Source organism: Bacillus rossius, chromosome 10 (genome assembly GCF_032445375.1).
Source record: "Bacillus rossius redtenbacheri isolate Brsri chromosome 10, Brsri_v3, whole genome shotgun sequence".
Lineage (NCBI taxonomy): Eukaryota > Metazoa > Arthropoda > Insecta > Phasmatodea > Bacillidae > Bacillus > Bacillus rossius.
The window spans coordinates 38,144,139-38,161,448 of NC_086337.1; the positions used below are offsets into that span (position 1 = coordinate 38,144,139).

The 17,310-nt window shown below is 39.0% G+C and overlaps 1 protein-coding gene across 2 annotated transcripts in view; it reads right to left on the reverse strand.

Moving 5' to 3' along the window:
* Nucleotides 1–10,101: 10,101 nt before the first annotated feature.
* LOC134535996 (phosphofurin acidic cluster sorting protein 1) overlaps nt 10,102–17,310 on the reverse strand; it is a 176,414-nt gene continuing 169,205 nt past the window's right edge. For both annotated transcript variants that reach the window (XM_063375481.1, XM_063375480.1), the window contains one exon: nt 10,102–16,310. In XM_063375481.1, the coding sequence (XP_063231551.1) occupies nt 16,192–16,310 (119 nt within the window). In that variant the 3' untranslated portion in view covers nt 10,102–16,191. The remainder of the gene's footprint in view (nt 16,311–17,310) is intronic.

A 17,310-nucleotide genomic window follows, 5' to 3' on the forward strand; every position in this document is an offset into this window, starting at 1 on the left:
TTAGCAGATGACATACGTTGACAGCAGAAAAGTGGCAGTGTACTAAGTTAATTATGTAATATTACGGGATGAGTGACAAATAACAAATAACACAAATAATAAAACTCAAACAAATCATTTAGAAAATGGTTTTTATTCCATTTCAGTCGATTATTTTAAATTAATAGTAGTTAGTGATGAGATAAATTCCATGTATTGTATCAAATTACCTACCCGAAATACATACATAATAAGTTCAATAACTGATCTACATATTGTTCACAAATGTTGGGTCGAAGAAGGGTTAGCTATTTTCTAGCGCATTTAATGTCGTACTTACACATCGCACTACGATGAAACTGAATTTAAAATTATATTTCACTCGTTCCATCTTTAAGTATTACCCGCAAAAACTGTAAAATTGCGAAAAACATACATTTTTAGGGAATTTACTAGCAACTTGCATCTTTCTCCCATAAGAACCAATGCTTTTACAGCTATGTTTTGCCCACCATTCTGTCAAAACAGCTCTCTGTCTCTCTCGCTCGGATTGTAGTTCCCCAGTATGCCGTCGACAGCAGCAATTGGCGATGAAACCAGAGTGATAAGCATTCTATATATCTCTAGGTCGTTGGTAAATTATTATTTTAACTCAAAAACAACCAAATTAATAACAATTAAAAGATAACTAATTCAAGGGAAATTATGTCCTATTGTTCTATAATCATATATTGTGAAATATGTCATTTAAGTCAAAAACTGGTCGGAGCTGTTTTCCCGCGCTTTACGTGTCTCGGCGCGAGGTCGCAGGGCACCCTCGTGCTCAGTTGCCGTCGGGGACTCGCAGGTGTCGGTCGCTCCCCGAACTCAGATACTTCAGATTTCGCACCTCATCCAAGTCTCAGCAATAGTGTAACTTCTTAAAATCCTTTAATCAGCTCTGCGCCGATCCCACTCAGTCGCACGTCTTTTCGTGTGACTCGTTAACTAATCATTTTAGCCCAACAGAGAGTTTTGCTTTTATTACGTAATTTTCATGTCCAGAGTTTAAGGACAGCGTAAATGAGTTACGCAGTTTTCCGGCTTCAAAGTGACTTGTCCCAGGTAGAGGGGAGGAGCGGGAGCGGTCCCCAAGCAGGGGTCACTGCCCAAGAGCAGGGAGAGATCGGGTAGGGGGGGGGGAAGAGAGCAGGAGCGGTCCCCGAGATGGGGTCGCTGCCCAAGAGCAAGGGGGGAGAGAGTGGGAGCAGTCCCCGAGTAGGGGTCGCTGCCCAAGGGCAGGGAGAGGTAGGAAGGAGGAGCGGTCCTCCAGAGAGGTCGCTGCCTAAATTATACTGCTCAAGTATTTTTGCCACTTTTATTTACCCAGAATTACTGGGAAGAGCTTTCCTGCCTGGCTTAGCTCAGCCAGAGTAAATATACAATGTATGTACATATTCATCAGGGAGGGCACATCTGTACCCTTCCTGTGCATACATATTCGAATTACAATGCTCTTTACATTAACCTGTATAATTTAAAGGCTTCTTGATACCACTAAATATTTACATATTCGTCCTGAATTAGGCTGGGCAGGTAGACAAAGTTCCCTTAATTTACATTCCCATTTGACTGCCATCTAGGGGCGGGTGGCGAACTAACTTTCCTCCCCATAGATTGTGTAGGATGGGTGGCGCACTTGGGGCTTGTGCTATCATACCAGCCGAGGCCAAACTGGTGGACATGACAATTCGCCCCCCTCCCTCTGTGGCCTTGGCTGGGATCGTTGCACATGCCAGGAGTCAGCACGCTGGGCTACAGTCCCAGGCTGGCTCCTCTACACTGGCCACTACACTTCGCGGAGGTTAGTCGGTAGCGGGCTGGTCTGCTCAGCCGTTCCCATGGTCGTAGGGTTTTGGAGGTAGTTGTCCTGGTGGAGAGGGGCTAGTAGGTTCCTGGGGTTCGGGGTTTTTGGACAGATCTGTTTTCCGTCTCCATGGCTGCAGGTGAATCCTGTTCTGGGGAAACCATATTCCTCGGTCTGGAAAAGGCTCTTTCTTCCAGTGGCATCTTGCCTTTGAGAGGGCGTCGCTCAGCGGCTGTCTCCATGACTGCATGGTCGATTTCCCCTTTGGGGTTCCTCCTTTCTGGCACCACTGAAAACTACTGCCCGAGTTATTTTGACTTAGCTTGGTAGTGGTAGGGCGAAGGGAAGGAGTTTCTTGAGGTCTCTGGTCCCCTTGCGTCAACACAACCATAGGTTGGTCTCTGTGTTGTTCAGTGCAGATTCCAGGATTAGGGTTAACACCACTTTGATTAGGGGCATTCAGGTCACCCATTCCTTTGGTGCCCCAGTCAAGAGTCCGGCGGGACGTTCGTCCGAAGTGTATAGTTTGATCTTCAAAGTCCAATATCGCCTGCTGCTGCGTGAGCCAATTTTGGCCCAGCACAAGTTCTTCTCGAAGGTCCTTTGCGACTAGACATGGGATCTCCATCTCCACATCGGCTATGCAGCATTGTACCACAGCATTGCCCAGTAAGGTCATGGTGGATCCCTGGGTGGCAAGCTGTGCCATTTGGGGTTGAGAATTAATAGGGGTCCCTATTATCTGCACGACACTCTCGCGCACATAATTAGTGGTGGCGGCTGAGTCGATAAGAGCCTGAATGGGCTGTGAGTCCAGTTGCACCTTGACTCTTGGCAGTTCTTGTTGTGGGTGGTGCTGTACGCACATAAGGCTCGGGGTCGGTCTACCTTCGAGCCGAGCTTGGGAGTTGAGGTCTTCTACCTTCGGTGTAGGGGTAGGGCTTGTTGGCACCACTCTTTCCCTCCAGGGGTCTACTGTGTTGAGGCTGTTCCTTTCAGACTGTTTGCAGCGGAGCACTGGACAGTCTTGGTGAAAGTGTTGTTCAGGGCAATGCCAACACTTCGGCAACCTTTTGTTGGGGGTAGCATATTCTTGTACCAGGGTTGGTGGTGAACAAGGTTTACTTGTTACAGTGCCCCTAGTTTCGAGACAGTCTCGCTGCACGGCAGTGGCTCGAACCATAAGTTCGGATAAATTCTCGGGAGGCGAATGCCGTAGAAATGGCCGTAGGTTGGGCCGCACCAGCTCCAACAAGGTAGGAAGAAATTCATTTGGGTCTCTCCCGGGGTGTAGCCTCTTATAAAGTTTCCTTTTCTGTAGTACGAAACTTTCGACATCCTCTCCTTCCTTTTGTTTGGTACCATATAATTGGGCAGTAAGCTTTGCCAGTCTTGATTGGTTTCCAAAATGGTTCAGGAAGCCCCCTGTGAACTCTTCCCAGGTGTCATACAGCCCTTCATGGTTATTCCACCATCTAGAGGCTTCCCCAAGTAGTAATGGACCTATCTGGTCCACCCATTCGGTGGGGTGGATTGCATGTGCCCGTAGGGCTTGCTCCCATTGGTAGACAGATTGCACAGGGTCCTCATGATCCTGCCCTCTAAAGGGCCGAGGTACACTTGCAGATCCTGTACTTGAAGGTAAAGTGGGATTCACTCTACACTGGGCGCAGGTAAACGACATCCCAGCAAGGTCCAGTGGTGTATCTTCCCAGCCTAGACAGGCGAGATGGTAGTCGCGATGGCAGGCCTGGCAGGTGACGATGACTAGGGCTGTCTCCGGGCAGTTCGGCGCGAAGTAGCGCCGGGGAGCTGGAACTGTTGGCTTCTTCTCTACCAGAAGTTGTCTGCAGGGCTGGCATATGTGGATATATGCCTGTTCACTGACTTGTTCCACAATACCAAGGCATTGTAGGTGAAACTGGGCATTGCAGCATACACAGGGAATGCTGGGTCCATCCGGAGCACTGCAGCGAGGTGCGGCACAGGATCCAGAAGACATCTTTCAGTTGGGTTGGGCGCCACCAGGTGTTTTCTGCACTCCTGGAAGTGGATGTGGCTCTGGCTGTGCTGATAGCTCTCGTAGAGGCAGGGCGTGGTCCTCAGGTTATCCAAGCTGACTGGCCCCACGTTGGGCGCCCGAGGCGCTCGCCTGACTCATTCCTGCTGGCCTGTGGGTGCGCTCCGAATATGGGATTGGGTACTAACAGTGCGGAGCACGGGCTTAGAGGCCATGGCCGGTACGACGTCAGTTATTTTATTGAGCCTCCCTAATCCAGCTAGGAATCAGCGTATTACGCTGCACAGGGCCTGTGATGTGATACCAGCTAGGGGCCCCTCCAACCACGAACTTCCTAGCGGGCCATGCAGGGGCAACGCACTCACGAGACCCAAATTTGGTTCGACGCTGAGCTAACCTGGCGCCCTCCCGGAACATAATTTCAATAAGAGCCAATTTCCCGCTAGGATACACGCCCGGTCTCGAACATGAGAACTCGGACGACAGCAATATCAAATATGTTTTAAATCATAAAACATTTATAAAGTTTATTTTTAGACTGAGGTAACTCAACATATTTGATTTATTCTCACTTAATAATTAAAATAATTTATCACAGACCCAGATGGAATTTTTGAAATTATAATATAGATGATGGAAAATTTCCCTTGGTAGATGTTTAGATGTTGTCTTGCACCAGCTCTCTCTATGAGAGCACCCTCCCACAGGGTGCTCAGTCATGTAATATTTCGCCTGTATGGCTTACTGAGGGATATCACCTGTGTTGGAGATTGGTGTTAAGCAGCTTAGCCTGAACCCTTACTGAACCACATGTTGCAGGCCCTTTGGTATTCCCTTAAATAAACTATACACTTTGTGGCACTCACTGGGACAGGATAACGATCGGGGTAAAACAGTACTCACATGTCAGGTAAAAGTCACATCCGACTTTATTGCAGTGCCACATGTACCTACAAGTAGGTAATGGTAATTTGAATGGTTATTATAGCACTTGCTCCTATTTCGAAACATTTTGGTCGACACACATTCATGCAGGCGAATTACTTGGAAATACTCGACGATTCGGTCGGTTCTGCAAACGTGGTCCCTGCCCGTGTGTCCTATGGTGCAAGACGATTAACTAAAGAGGTATTATTAGCTCTCAACTCAAAAAAGGTCATGAGATGTGCGCAGAGCTCCAGAAATTAAGAAAAAAAAAAAAAAGAAAGGTAGGGAAATATTTAAAGAACTATGGCATTTATTATCAGTTACGGCAAGTTAGTGATGACAGCTCCATGAGAATAGGTCTGACCCCACTGGTGTGTCGCACAGGACTGGAGCAAGGTTACCAAGGATGTGGCTTCCGCTTTATGGAAGCGGAAGTCGTGTCAACAATTTCACTAATTTAAATCTCAGATGTGGCCATTCTGTATCTGAGTGGCTGTAAAAGAATATATATTACACTGAAATATATGCCACCCATATTGCTGGTTCAAGTTTTAAATAAACCATCTTTCAACTCAACATTGGCAGTGGTTGACCATGTTACATGGTGCCTTCCAACAGCAGCAGACAGTACTCTATGACCTGGGTTTTGCTTACTGCTCAGGGTAGTACCACCCAATATTAATAATTTTTGTGATGTTTTAAAGTCAAGGATACGTATTTTTATTTTACATTTAAATTATTTTGCATTCGACATTCATATTGACATCTTACCACACGATAGTAAGGCCCGGACTCCATCTCGCCAGTACCAGTTCTCGCTGGCGGAACGTACCCTTGTATCACGTCCGCACAAGTCAAGTTAGTGATTGTGTCAGCTCCGTGCTCCGTGCCGTGTGTTATGCATCGGTATAAGTACTAGTGTATTTATTTCCCTTAAAAATTTATGTAAAGTCATAATATTCTTAAAAGAAAGTTCGTCGGTATTGTGTGTGTGATCCCTTAATAGTAGGTACCTGTTTTTTGATGACCGCCATAATATATATTTTGAGTTCCCAGGCCAGATTTCATACGTAGTGCTCACTGAGTGTATTAAAAAATATATAGTATGGCTTATTTTAATGAACTTTTGACGTCGTACCGACCATGGACTTTAAGCCCTTGCTCCGCACCGCCAGTACCGTTTCCAGTTATCGGAGCGCGCCCCTTGCCCAGCCGGATTGTCAGGCGAGCGTCCCGGGCGTGACCCCAATAGACAACAAACCTCATTAAAAGTCACCGCGGCCACTGGCCTTAATTAAAATGCCCGTGACTATGATCGTGTCAGATTAGAAGAAATCCAACTAAAACAGCTCACAGTGAGACAATGTTGATAAATTTAGTCGCACACTTGATGCCACAATTCAAATAATTAAATTCTACTATAAAACAGTTGTTAAGCCTTAAGCACACAATTACCAGGTGCTACCTTTTAATTGAGCACCTGGAACGTGTTTTTAGCTTATAATAGTGCAAATTAAGTTAATATAAGTTTTTTGACGCCGACTCACAAAGAAGAGAAAGTTTCACTTCCTTGCGAGGCGGCCATGTCCGGCAGTCTCGAACCACTCCGCGCCGGGAACAGACGTGTGTCCGTGGGCAGCATCCAAGTTTCTTTCATTGATTAATTTTTATTCTATACTAAATCTTTAAATTTAAACCTCATTAATTCATAGCTGCCCACGTCGAATAGGCGCGTATTTTACGGAACCGGGCCTATCCCGACCGTCTTCACCGTGATACCGTGCTGCAGATCGTATCACTCACGTAAGTGTTTCGCCGAATTTAGGAGCCCCCCCTGCACCCGTTAATGTTCGGCGCTGGCCGTCTCCAGCGAGCATCGACCCGCGTCCCGCGAGACTGCCGCGGTAACCATTAGTGTCGCGTAGTGTTATGTTTTTTCTGTGTTAATTTTGTAACGGCTAGATGTCGCCACGTGTTGGTGAGAGTGTTTTGTAGCGGGACTAGATTAAAGGTAATTCTCACCAACTCGTGTATACTAATTTTCCGGAGTCTCCCGTCCTCCACACGGCCGAGCGACCTTCACAATCAAGGGAGAGCCATTCAGGGTAGATTAAAGCCGTGTACCTGGCGGGGCACGCGGGGGCAGAGTACCCACGACCCAACACCAACGGCCTAACAGCCCGCTAGCCTGGCGCCCCTCCGGACAACAAGAGCACCGCGACGCCCGTAGCGCCCGTCAGGTACCCCCCGGGCCTTTCACATAGGTCGGGTGACGGCACTTTTAGTTGTAGTTATTCCAGAAATTAGTGCTTTATGGATGTAGCGTGCTAGAGCGCTGTCCCTCCCATCTTCTGACGCTCACTTGTGAAAGTCTTCAGGGTTCAGGAGTTCTCAGTACAAGGCGCACGTGACGTGACCGTCACGTGTAAAGATGTAACGCTTACATCACCGAGTTCTGTGTGCCGGTAAATCTTATTACTCAACTGAGACGTTCGGTACTTAATTCACCTCTAATACCAGGACCAGTTTGCATGAAGGTGTGACCCTCCCGCCGTAAATTCTTTTTCACCGCGCGATCGCACCGTGTAGTTTTAAAAAGAGTACAGGCCGACTGATTCGGATCGCAATCTTTCTATAGAGGAATGGCCGCCAGAGGGCGTAGACGTGAAAAAAAGTGCAACATGTGTTAACGTTTGCGACCCCCGCAGTCCAGGGTAGGTAGTTGTTGCATCAGGTTCTTGCTGAGCACAAAGGAGGCGGCTACATCAGTGTGGCTGGCCACGGAGTCCATAAGATTTATTTAGGTTGACGATAGAAATGGATTGCCACGGTTTGGTGTCGGTTTCTCTGCCTTCATCTTGTTGCTGGTGTACAGTGGGTTAGCTGTCCTGTCTGTCCATGTCGGACAATGTAGTTTGGTTGGAGTTTGGGAGTGGTTAGCCACCTGGTTCATCACCTCCTACCCAATTCTTCTGCCTGTGCATCATGATACATTGACTGTTACTCATGACGGACTGTGCAGGGTAGGCTGCGAACAGCCTTTGGTAAACTGTTTCACACAGATCTGATGGGTGTGAGGAGCATCAACACAAACACTGGTTGTGCTGACACACTTGTTTAAGTTATATATTTTTTTATTGGAGATTTTAAGGACAAGTGGAGCAGAGGAAGCAGCTTTACTGCACGTCACAAAAATCTTGTTCATCACCACCTGTTTGTGCTATGAATGATTAGTCCCTGGGTTAGATGAACTGTGGAAGAATGGATGTAGCTTTGACAAAATTTTGTTGGATTAAATCAACTTGAAAATGCAAGAATTTTATCTTAAATTTTTTTATTTTTTTCTCCAACTTGTTTGTGTAGCTACGATTAATAGTATTAAATGTGTTGCCAACATTCAGAGTGTGGAACTATCGGGAAAACTCTGATAAGGGAAAAGTTGTCGATGGTGTGAGAAGTTTTACAATACATGAAATTAGAAAGGCACATAGCCACTGTCAGGGGGTCTCCTCATGGTTGTTCAATTAACGGGTGCCACCCGGGTAAACTCTTGCCTCAGGGCTCGACGTAGCCCACCAGAAACGAGACACGACCCCATTAAGCAGTGCCTTGTTCATATTCCTGCTCTCAGCATCAGGCACGCATAATGGTCAATATCACATGGGCTCTCAATTCATTCCACACGCCTCTGGACATTCAACCATGGTCAAGTAACACGTTGCTCAGTAGTACATATATATTACATACTTCATACATGGCAGTGAATACAACAAATTATACATTAGCAGTTAAAATGCACATAGGCACGAATCTTGTGTTGTGGTCGAGCCGACCCACGTGACTGAATGACTTCTGAATTCCCTTCCAGGGACATTATTTAATTAATAATGCAGTCAACATTCTGAAGCGGTCCCTGAGGATGTACAAAAGAGTTTTTAGAATGTTTAAAGTTAAATGGAAATTTAGAGCTTGGTAATGCACAATGTTGATCCCTGGGAAGCTGAAAAGATTGTGCCTCAAGTCGTGGAACTTCGACTGGTCCGAGAGCTGATCACAATGGCTGCTGGATGGTGTACCCATGCCACGCAATAAGAGTTGGCCTTATTCAAAAACATGCCCTAGACATTATGAAAAGGAAATATGAATACCCTTCCTGTGTAATATTAACACGAGCATCCTTGGATACGCATAACCCTTATTATGAACTATAATTAATGAATGTTATCCAAATTATGTCAGCTTTGGTGGGTGATAGTTCCCCTTGAGTTGGCTCCATGCCTGCTTTCTTTGCGCATATATATTTATCATACAAGAAATTCATAAAAAAGTCTGATTGGCATGTAAAAAAGATATAGTACATGAGATGAAAGAACATACATATATCTAACTACATAAAAATATTAATTTTTTTTAGGTGCGTTATAAACAAATGATAAGTGAATTTTTACGATGCGCACGCACCATGCAACAAAATTTTCACAGGATAAAAAAAATTACCATACACAAAAAATTATTCATACAAATCAAAATTATATGTGCTTTTAAATCTTATACTTAGTCATTGACAACGAATACTGGCCCACATCACTAAAAAAAGGTATTTATTGTTAATATTAGTAATTAATGTTCATAAACTTTTTCAAGTGTATTTTCCAGTGTATTTATTTGAGATTATATTCCCATTCCATTGAGTATAATTTATTTGGACTATATATTATTACTTTATTTAATAAATATTAAAAATAATCATTTAGAATAAACTTTTAGCATATTTCTTGATTTTCATTATTAATTCATTATTAATTAATTTGAATCTTGAGTACCTACTTATGAAAATAAAATATTTTAAGTTGACTGAATTTATACTTTACCAACTGTATTTATAACATCACTCCAGTCCTTTTATTTTATTTCTATTAATTATTTGCATGCAAAATTAAAGTTTGGATTATTATTGTGACATCTAGCAATAATATTATTTATATTCACTACTATGTTTAAAAAATTAAACCAAATTAAAATAATATTAGATACAAATTTGACTGCCAAAAAATGAGGTTTTATGTTACATTATTAGATCAGGAACACTTCAATAATCAAAACCAAATGAATGCTCCTAAATTGTACGCGATAGAAGTAAGTACCATATACAATATTAAGTTTGCTCAGCATATATTTAATCTAAAATATGTAACCAGTAATGGTTTGAAAAACTAACGCTAAGTCAGACTCAAAATGTATATCCTTTATTAGAAGTTTTCAAATAAAATTTTTTTGACTTGTTTCAAATGTGTGAATTGAATTTATGATTAGTAAATACCACAGTAGCTTTAAACTATTATTGTTTATTCACAACAAAACAAGATTGTATGAAGTGGAAAAGGGGAAGAGGAAGGTTGGGAATAATCTGATGTGCTACATTAAAACAAAAATGTTTTCAAATAACTACATACTGTACATAATCTGGGATAAGGCAAGAGTACATTATGAAAAAGATTTTCACGCAAAGTAAATTTTTTCCAATAGTATTTAGGAAGACAGATATGCACTTTTGGCACAAATATCTGAACATGGGACTATACCAAGGAGGTGAACACTCAGTACATAAATACAGAATGAGATAAATGTAGCTTGACAAGACAGGTAGATGCAGATAAAAGATTAAATGTGAGACACCTAGTTACAAAGTATACGGCAACAAGAAGAGAATGAATACCACGAGATATACAAGATAGTACTACATACTTTAACATTCAATACTGATGTATTTTATACTAATATACACAAATTATACATAGTTCATGATACAAAAAAACTCAACACTGCATCATTCATTCCCAATAATACAACTGGAATGTTAAAAATTTACAGGTCTTGTATAAATTGCTTTTACATTGAGCCAGGCATTTCCACTTTTAGTAGTCAATAGAAACACTCGAAAATGACTTTGTACAATGAAAAACATGCTCAGTCCAGAGTGCAGTAATGTAGATTTTGTGTTTGATGCTTAAATATTTTGGTTTCAAACTAAAATATAATGAAACACGAGGTCCAGTACTTAAAAGCCAATTAAAATAAAATGTCAGTTAAGTGTAGGGAATCATAATTATGTACCTGTACTATGGTATGTCATATTAACAACATTTTATTCAAATTTCAATCATAATTTTGTTAATTCAGTCCAATTGAAGGAATACTAACCAGTAATTTAGTGAATGGCACAAGAGATAATATAACTACCACTACACTATTTTGAATTTCTCAAGCTTTTGAACAAAAAATATATTCTGTAAATACATATTTTACAATTATACAGAAACTTTCAATCGTAAAATTAGAAGAAAAAAACATACAATTTGTAAATTTGAAGAAATTACCTACATACCAATTTCATGAAAACATTTTTTTACATTAAATCATTTGAAAATAGTGTGACAAATGTGACCATACAAATTTTGCCACTTGAATCTTAATTTGCAACCAAATTGAACCAAGTATATCTATTCTATTATTACTACATTTTACAATTAGATTGTTCCATAGTTAATTATAGTCCCACAAAAAGGTTTTCTACAAGTAATAGTATAACTAAAAAAAAAGTCAAATTAATGCACAGATTAATTTAAAACTTTTTTTATACATATTTTCAGCATTATGGTGTTGTGAATAGTCTCAAAAGCACTTGTAAGGGCCTCAATTGCAATTATGAATGACTGGCCAAATAATTGCTCTACTTATTATAAAATTTTAAATATGGGATCCTTTGCAGATAGGCAAAAATATTTCCAACTACCCTTGGTAAACACCACTGAGAAAATAGGCAACTTAAAGAGAACTCACGAATAACGTCTATTCATAAATTTTAAAGTTGTCATTGCTACACACCAACAGTTCAACAATATTTTTACATCACACATATGCAAATGATGTAAATGTACAAACTTTAAATACATAATGTACAGTGTGGGATTAAATTTAAAGGAAGAATCCTTCCTACACACACAGAAAAAAAGAGTGATAAGTTATTCACGATAAAATTAGCATACAACACACCTAAAACACCACAGCTCATACAGGGATGTACTTACAAGCATAAATGAAATATTTAGTAACATATGTTTCTCTTTTAATATACTGTATGTAAAATTTTACTCAAGATTATTTTCTATAAACAAAAATGTAATAAACACGTTTTTATGCAATAGTATGGAACATCTTCATAGTACCATACCTCATTTTAAAGGATTTATTACTTTAGACGTTTAAGTATACGTATATCATCACAGCAGATACTAAATCTCATGTCAATTTTTGAAAATATTTTCATGCCCCACATGCAATAAAAACATACTACTAACCAATGCAAAAAGAGTTATTATTCCTAAGTGAAGTTGGTTCAAGGTGGTTTATGATCACCTACAAGATGGCTTTCATTTAGTTCCAGTTCAGCACGGAGTACTACTTTCAACACTAGAGCATCAGTACTGCAGCGTCGGGTCTTAACAGCAAAGGGCGACGGAGGTTCACTAGTTTCTTTCAAACTACACAAGCCCATACTAACTCTCACTTCATGCTCCTGCCTTACGTTTTGAGTGAAAATGTGTCTCAAGAAATCAAAGCTTGGTTAGAGAAAAAACGATCAGGTACAGTAGAACCTCTCGTAACGGAAACCAAGAGGGCGGAGGTGATTTCGGATAACCAAAATTTTGGATAATGAATTAGATTCCATAAATGTCACAAAACAAACAATACTAAATGAAGTTAAACATTTAACACAAGCGATGTGTCTATTATCCAGATAAGACGATGCTGGCCAATGGCAGCGACAAAACTGACTGGTGACAGGTGCACAAAAATAAAATGGCAGCTAGTGGAACAATCCCTTCTCTTCAAGGTCAAACTCCACACGTGCATGCACTGCTTTTCTAATCAACACTACGTGTACATCATGGATGGCAGCAAACCCCTTCGTCACTCACTGCATCTATGATCTGAAAGGGCATTGACTAGACAGACAATGTATTAAGTTATTTTTTAGTCTTTCTATTTTTTTTCTTGGTGTCCGTTGTTTCAGACAAACACTATTTAGGTTCAAAGGATTTTGGTTAATAGAGGTTTTACTGTATTCATATCTTTAATGTTAGGAAAGCAAGTAGATGTCCACTGTAGTACTTTAATTCAAGGTAACCAGTGAATCTGTGAGCTGTTCCTCGAGAAGGTTTTACTTTGATTCACTCTTACAGAGTGTTTCACTAAAATATTTTAATTACCAATGCATCTGCCAGTTAGAATTCCATGCAATGTCATGCACTGTACTAAAGCTACAGTATGAATTGCTGATTAAAACACCGTGGCTCAGCAAGAATGCAGCCAGCTACCGGTTTGGTTTAAGGCTAAAGCTACTAAACAGATATCGTTAACACATGCCAGAGATGCTACAAAAAAAAAAACAGAAAAGTTTCTATAACATGTATTTTATATGTACAAAGTTTGTTTTTATATAAAAAAGCACACCTATGCACTAGCTACCGCTGGTAAATCAGAAATATTTTCCTTTCATTCTCGTAGCACATTTTCTGCAAAGTTTTTATCTGAAAAACAGTGTATTTTATTGAATCTTTTTCCAAATTGTTTTAACTATTCAATGAGAATACTCACACATCTAGACAAACTTCAATAAAACACTATACATATTTACCTTACTAATTCTGAAATCACAATGCTCCCAATATCTTTATTGCAAGTTTTTAGTAAATATTTATGCACAAATTACATAGCACATGGTGGTGCTAAAGATATGTACCCTATGTTAAATTATAGCAGCCAAGTAAAATAAAATTGCTACAATTTCTAACAGCATTGGATAAACACAAAATAATTACCTATACTGGCAATCTAAAACCAATTACAAGCTATGCAGCAATAATTATAACAGGTATGTAAGATTACAAGTTATGCATTACATGGTTTGTATATAAATATAAACTATGAATAGATTTTATGTAGAAAAAAAAAAGTATATGAAGAAAATCCAGTTTAAGAAAAAACTTTCATTCTTAAGGCCAGTGTCACACTATGAGGTTGAACCAAAAAAGTTGCCAGTTTCCAATCTATTTACACTTATAGATCATTTGTTTACAAGTCTGATTTTGATAAATCTACTTCATGAATTTTTAAGAGACCTGTATGTGCACTCTAAGGAAAGTGGTTGAAATAATATTCAGCAGCGGCAGAAATGCTTACTGTAACATCAGTCTAAAACAAATTATTAATGTATGAATTTGTAAAAATTGCAAAATAAAAATGTAAATTCCAGTTGTTAACTGTTAATAATTATTTTTTTGTTACAATATGTAACAAGTACAATAAAATAAAGCTCAGTTTCAAAACTGCTGTAAAATTACATATGCTTATTTAATTTTTTAAAATTATAATTGCTATTTTAAAATTATTTAGTCAATGTTGTTATATTTACAGTAATTAAGAAATGATTACCAGCAATCCAGTCAATTTTAGAAATTCCTTTCTATTTTAAAGTTAATTTGGGAAAAACTTAAATGTATACAGTTTTATTTCCTTAGTAAAAACATAATCAGGACCTTTCATGCAAAAGCAACAGGAAAACCCAATGAGTGTGAAAATTGTATTAGTAATAATTGTTGCAGAAATTTCTATGCAATTTCCTATTTTTCACACTAAAAGGTATGATTTAAGTAATTTTTATTCTTGTGAATCATGTTTCAATGTATAGCTTACCTATTTCAAGTTTTTGACAAGACTAAACAGTACAGAATGTATCCCCAAGGTGAACACCAATTTTTATTATGAAATTTGACACAACTAATACATCAAACTACTTGAAAATAGTATTTTAATTTATTAAATAATGCCTTCAAGTTTCATAAAGAATTCATATTATGTACTAGCAAAGAAACCTAAAAATATGGCCGAACCCTATTTCTCTCGCGAAAAATTACAATTTTGTAGTGCCATGGTGTTTGTTCTTTACCTTCAAGGTAAAGATGTACAAATAAACATAAGCAATAACCTAGGTACTTACATAGGAACAGATACGCTTCTCTTCACAGGTAGGTCATACTTGCTGGTCAAGCACAACATATACATAGCACAAAATAAAAGTGTAAGTCATGTTTGAATGCATCCAAATATTACATTGACACAACAATTTTTTATTAACCTAACCAAATAAAATCCTGTAAGGATGTGCGAATCAAACATGGTTAAAATTACAGAGAATTTATACTGTAGTTCACACAAAATTTAAACTGACATGTATTCAACCTCTCTCTCTCTCTCTCTATTGCCATTTTTCAACTGTGTCAAGATATTGTTCACCCTTGGCCTAACAAAATTACATATTTGACCTTGAAAGAGAGAGTATCATGTTTGTAGCTGTACACAATGAAATATAAAATTCAATACTGGACTTACTGCCACTTTAACTTCAGTGTCGGAACATGTGAATAACTAAGGATCTTCTTCCATGTGAAGTGTTTCAATATTTCAAAGTTTAAAACATAGAAGGATCACACCCATTAGTTAACTAGGTATTAAATTTGTGCAATTAGGAAACAATATTAAAAAATACATAATTAAATTCTGTTTAAAACCAAAAAAAAAACTAACATAACTAATATTAATATGTGTTTTTAGCATGCTTTTACAGTATGTTATTAACTTCAAAAATTCTCATAATTTTGATGCAAAAATACAAACTTATGCAAAGGAACTAAACTTTTTTTGTTATTGGAGAGATAGAGACATACATATTCTCTACTTATACATATTTGTAGATACAAAGCTTACAAAAAGTATTTAATATTCATGGTTACGTATTTTCTTTCTGTCAAGCAAAGAAAGTTTTTGTTTTCACAACCTCTTGTTTTGTGCTACAAAGAAAATATAGGCTAATTTAATTAGATGCCTTCCAAAACAGGCACCAGGTTTTTTTTAAACTTTGGTCTTTTCTGAGTCTCTACGTTCCCTCAGACTTTTATGAAGTTAAGACTAGCTTAAATCAATTAGCATTTACATAATGGCATACCGTAACTAATTAGAATATCTAGTCTAACAGAATTACAAGCGCTTGACCACATATTTACAAGGGACATTAACAATAATTGTGCAATAACCATTCTATTTTTGACAACTAACTATTTTTAGATTTGATTTATCACAAGGTAGAAATAATTCATGAAAAGGTATTTTCAAAATCACCACAAAACAACCAACACACACACTAGTTTTGCTACAAACACATCACAAGATAAACCTTATAAACGTTGAATGATGAGTATCAGATGGGTTTGGTCGCTGCCGAGAAACGTGGCGCGTGTGCGCGCAAACACGTCTCCAGGTCTTTTCACACGGAAACAAAGCGTGCGCGCGGCATTGACGGCTACAGACCCGTTTCCGGGAAGCTGAACAGGGACACAGGAAAGTGCTTTATCTGCGTCTGCCACTGGGCGGACAGCTGGAAGAACTTCACTCCCGACCACTCCGTGCCATCGATGCACACTGGAAACAGTCGTGCCAGCGCTATGACTTGTGAGCATGGTTACAGCAGCATCGATACATGGCCACCATGCAGGTTACAAGTAAAACTTCACAGATGGATACATGATATTTAGAGTACACAAATATAAATATTAAACATGTATACATATGAATGAAATAACAGGGTATGATAGCTAAAACCGAAAATAACAAAACACTCTTGTGAATGTATTATTCAAATCCTCACAATTCTAATTAAAATCATTTAAATTTTGTTAAGAGAAAAAACTCTTGGCCATTTCCATCGTAACAAAAAAATGCATCACTGCGACATACTTCACTACCAACTGCCCAAGAGTGAGGAGAGGGGTAGTCAATACCAGGACGTTCGTGGAAGCTCAATACTCTGCCTGCTCCTATCAGCGATCGAGCACCCGTCTCCCGAGTGTTGCACTTTTTGTTGCAATCTGGAGTCATTACCTCGACACCCTGTTGGCTGTGAAGAAGTTTTACTTTGGTCCCCCTGGGACCACCATGATCGTTACACATACGTAACCTACAATTATGTTACCTACAGTTTTGATTACTAGGGGCAAGATCATACAGTGAATTGGGATAAAACCGAAGTAACGCAGAAAAGCTTGTTTAAACACTGCATAGCACTGAAATGTGAGTTAATACACCATATAGTTTCAAAATGCAAGTTATATCTTGGAATTAAGTAGCATTTAAACAAAAACTAATCAAATCATAAAAAAAAAAAATCTTTAAATGTTTTGAATTTAAGGGAATGTCTTTATTTCCGGACAAAAAATTGTACCGCAACCACAAGTGCATGGATAAGAAGAATTAATTTAATTACCTAATTTTATTGTGTGCCTCTTATTGAATCGGTTTTAAACCATAAATGCTACCTATTTTTTTTTGTTCTGAATATGTCTGTTTTAGACCAATATATTTTAAATTATTTTACTGCTATAATGATATATGTAAATTTTATGCCTATTTTGGTCAAGTAAGT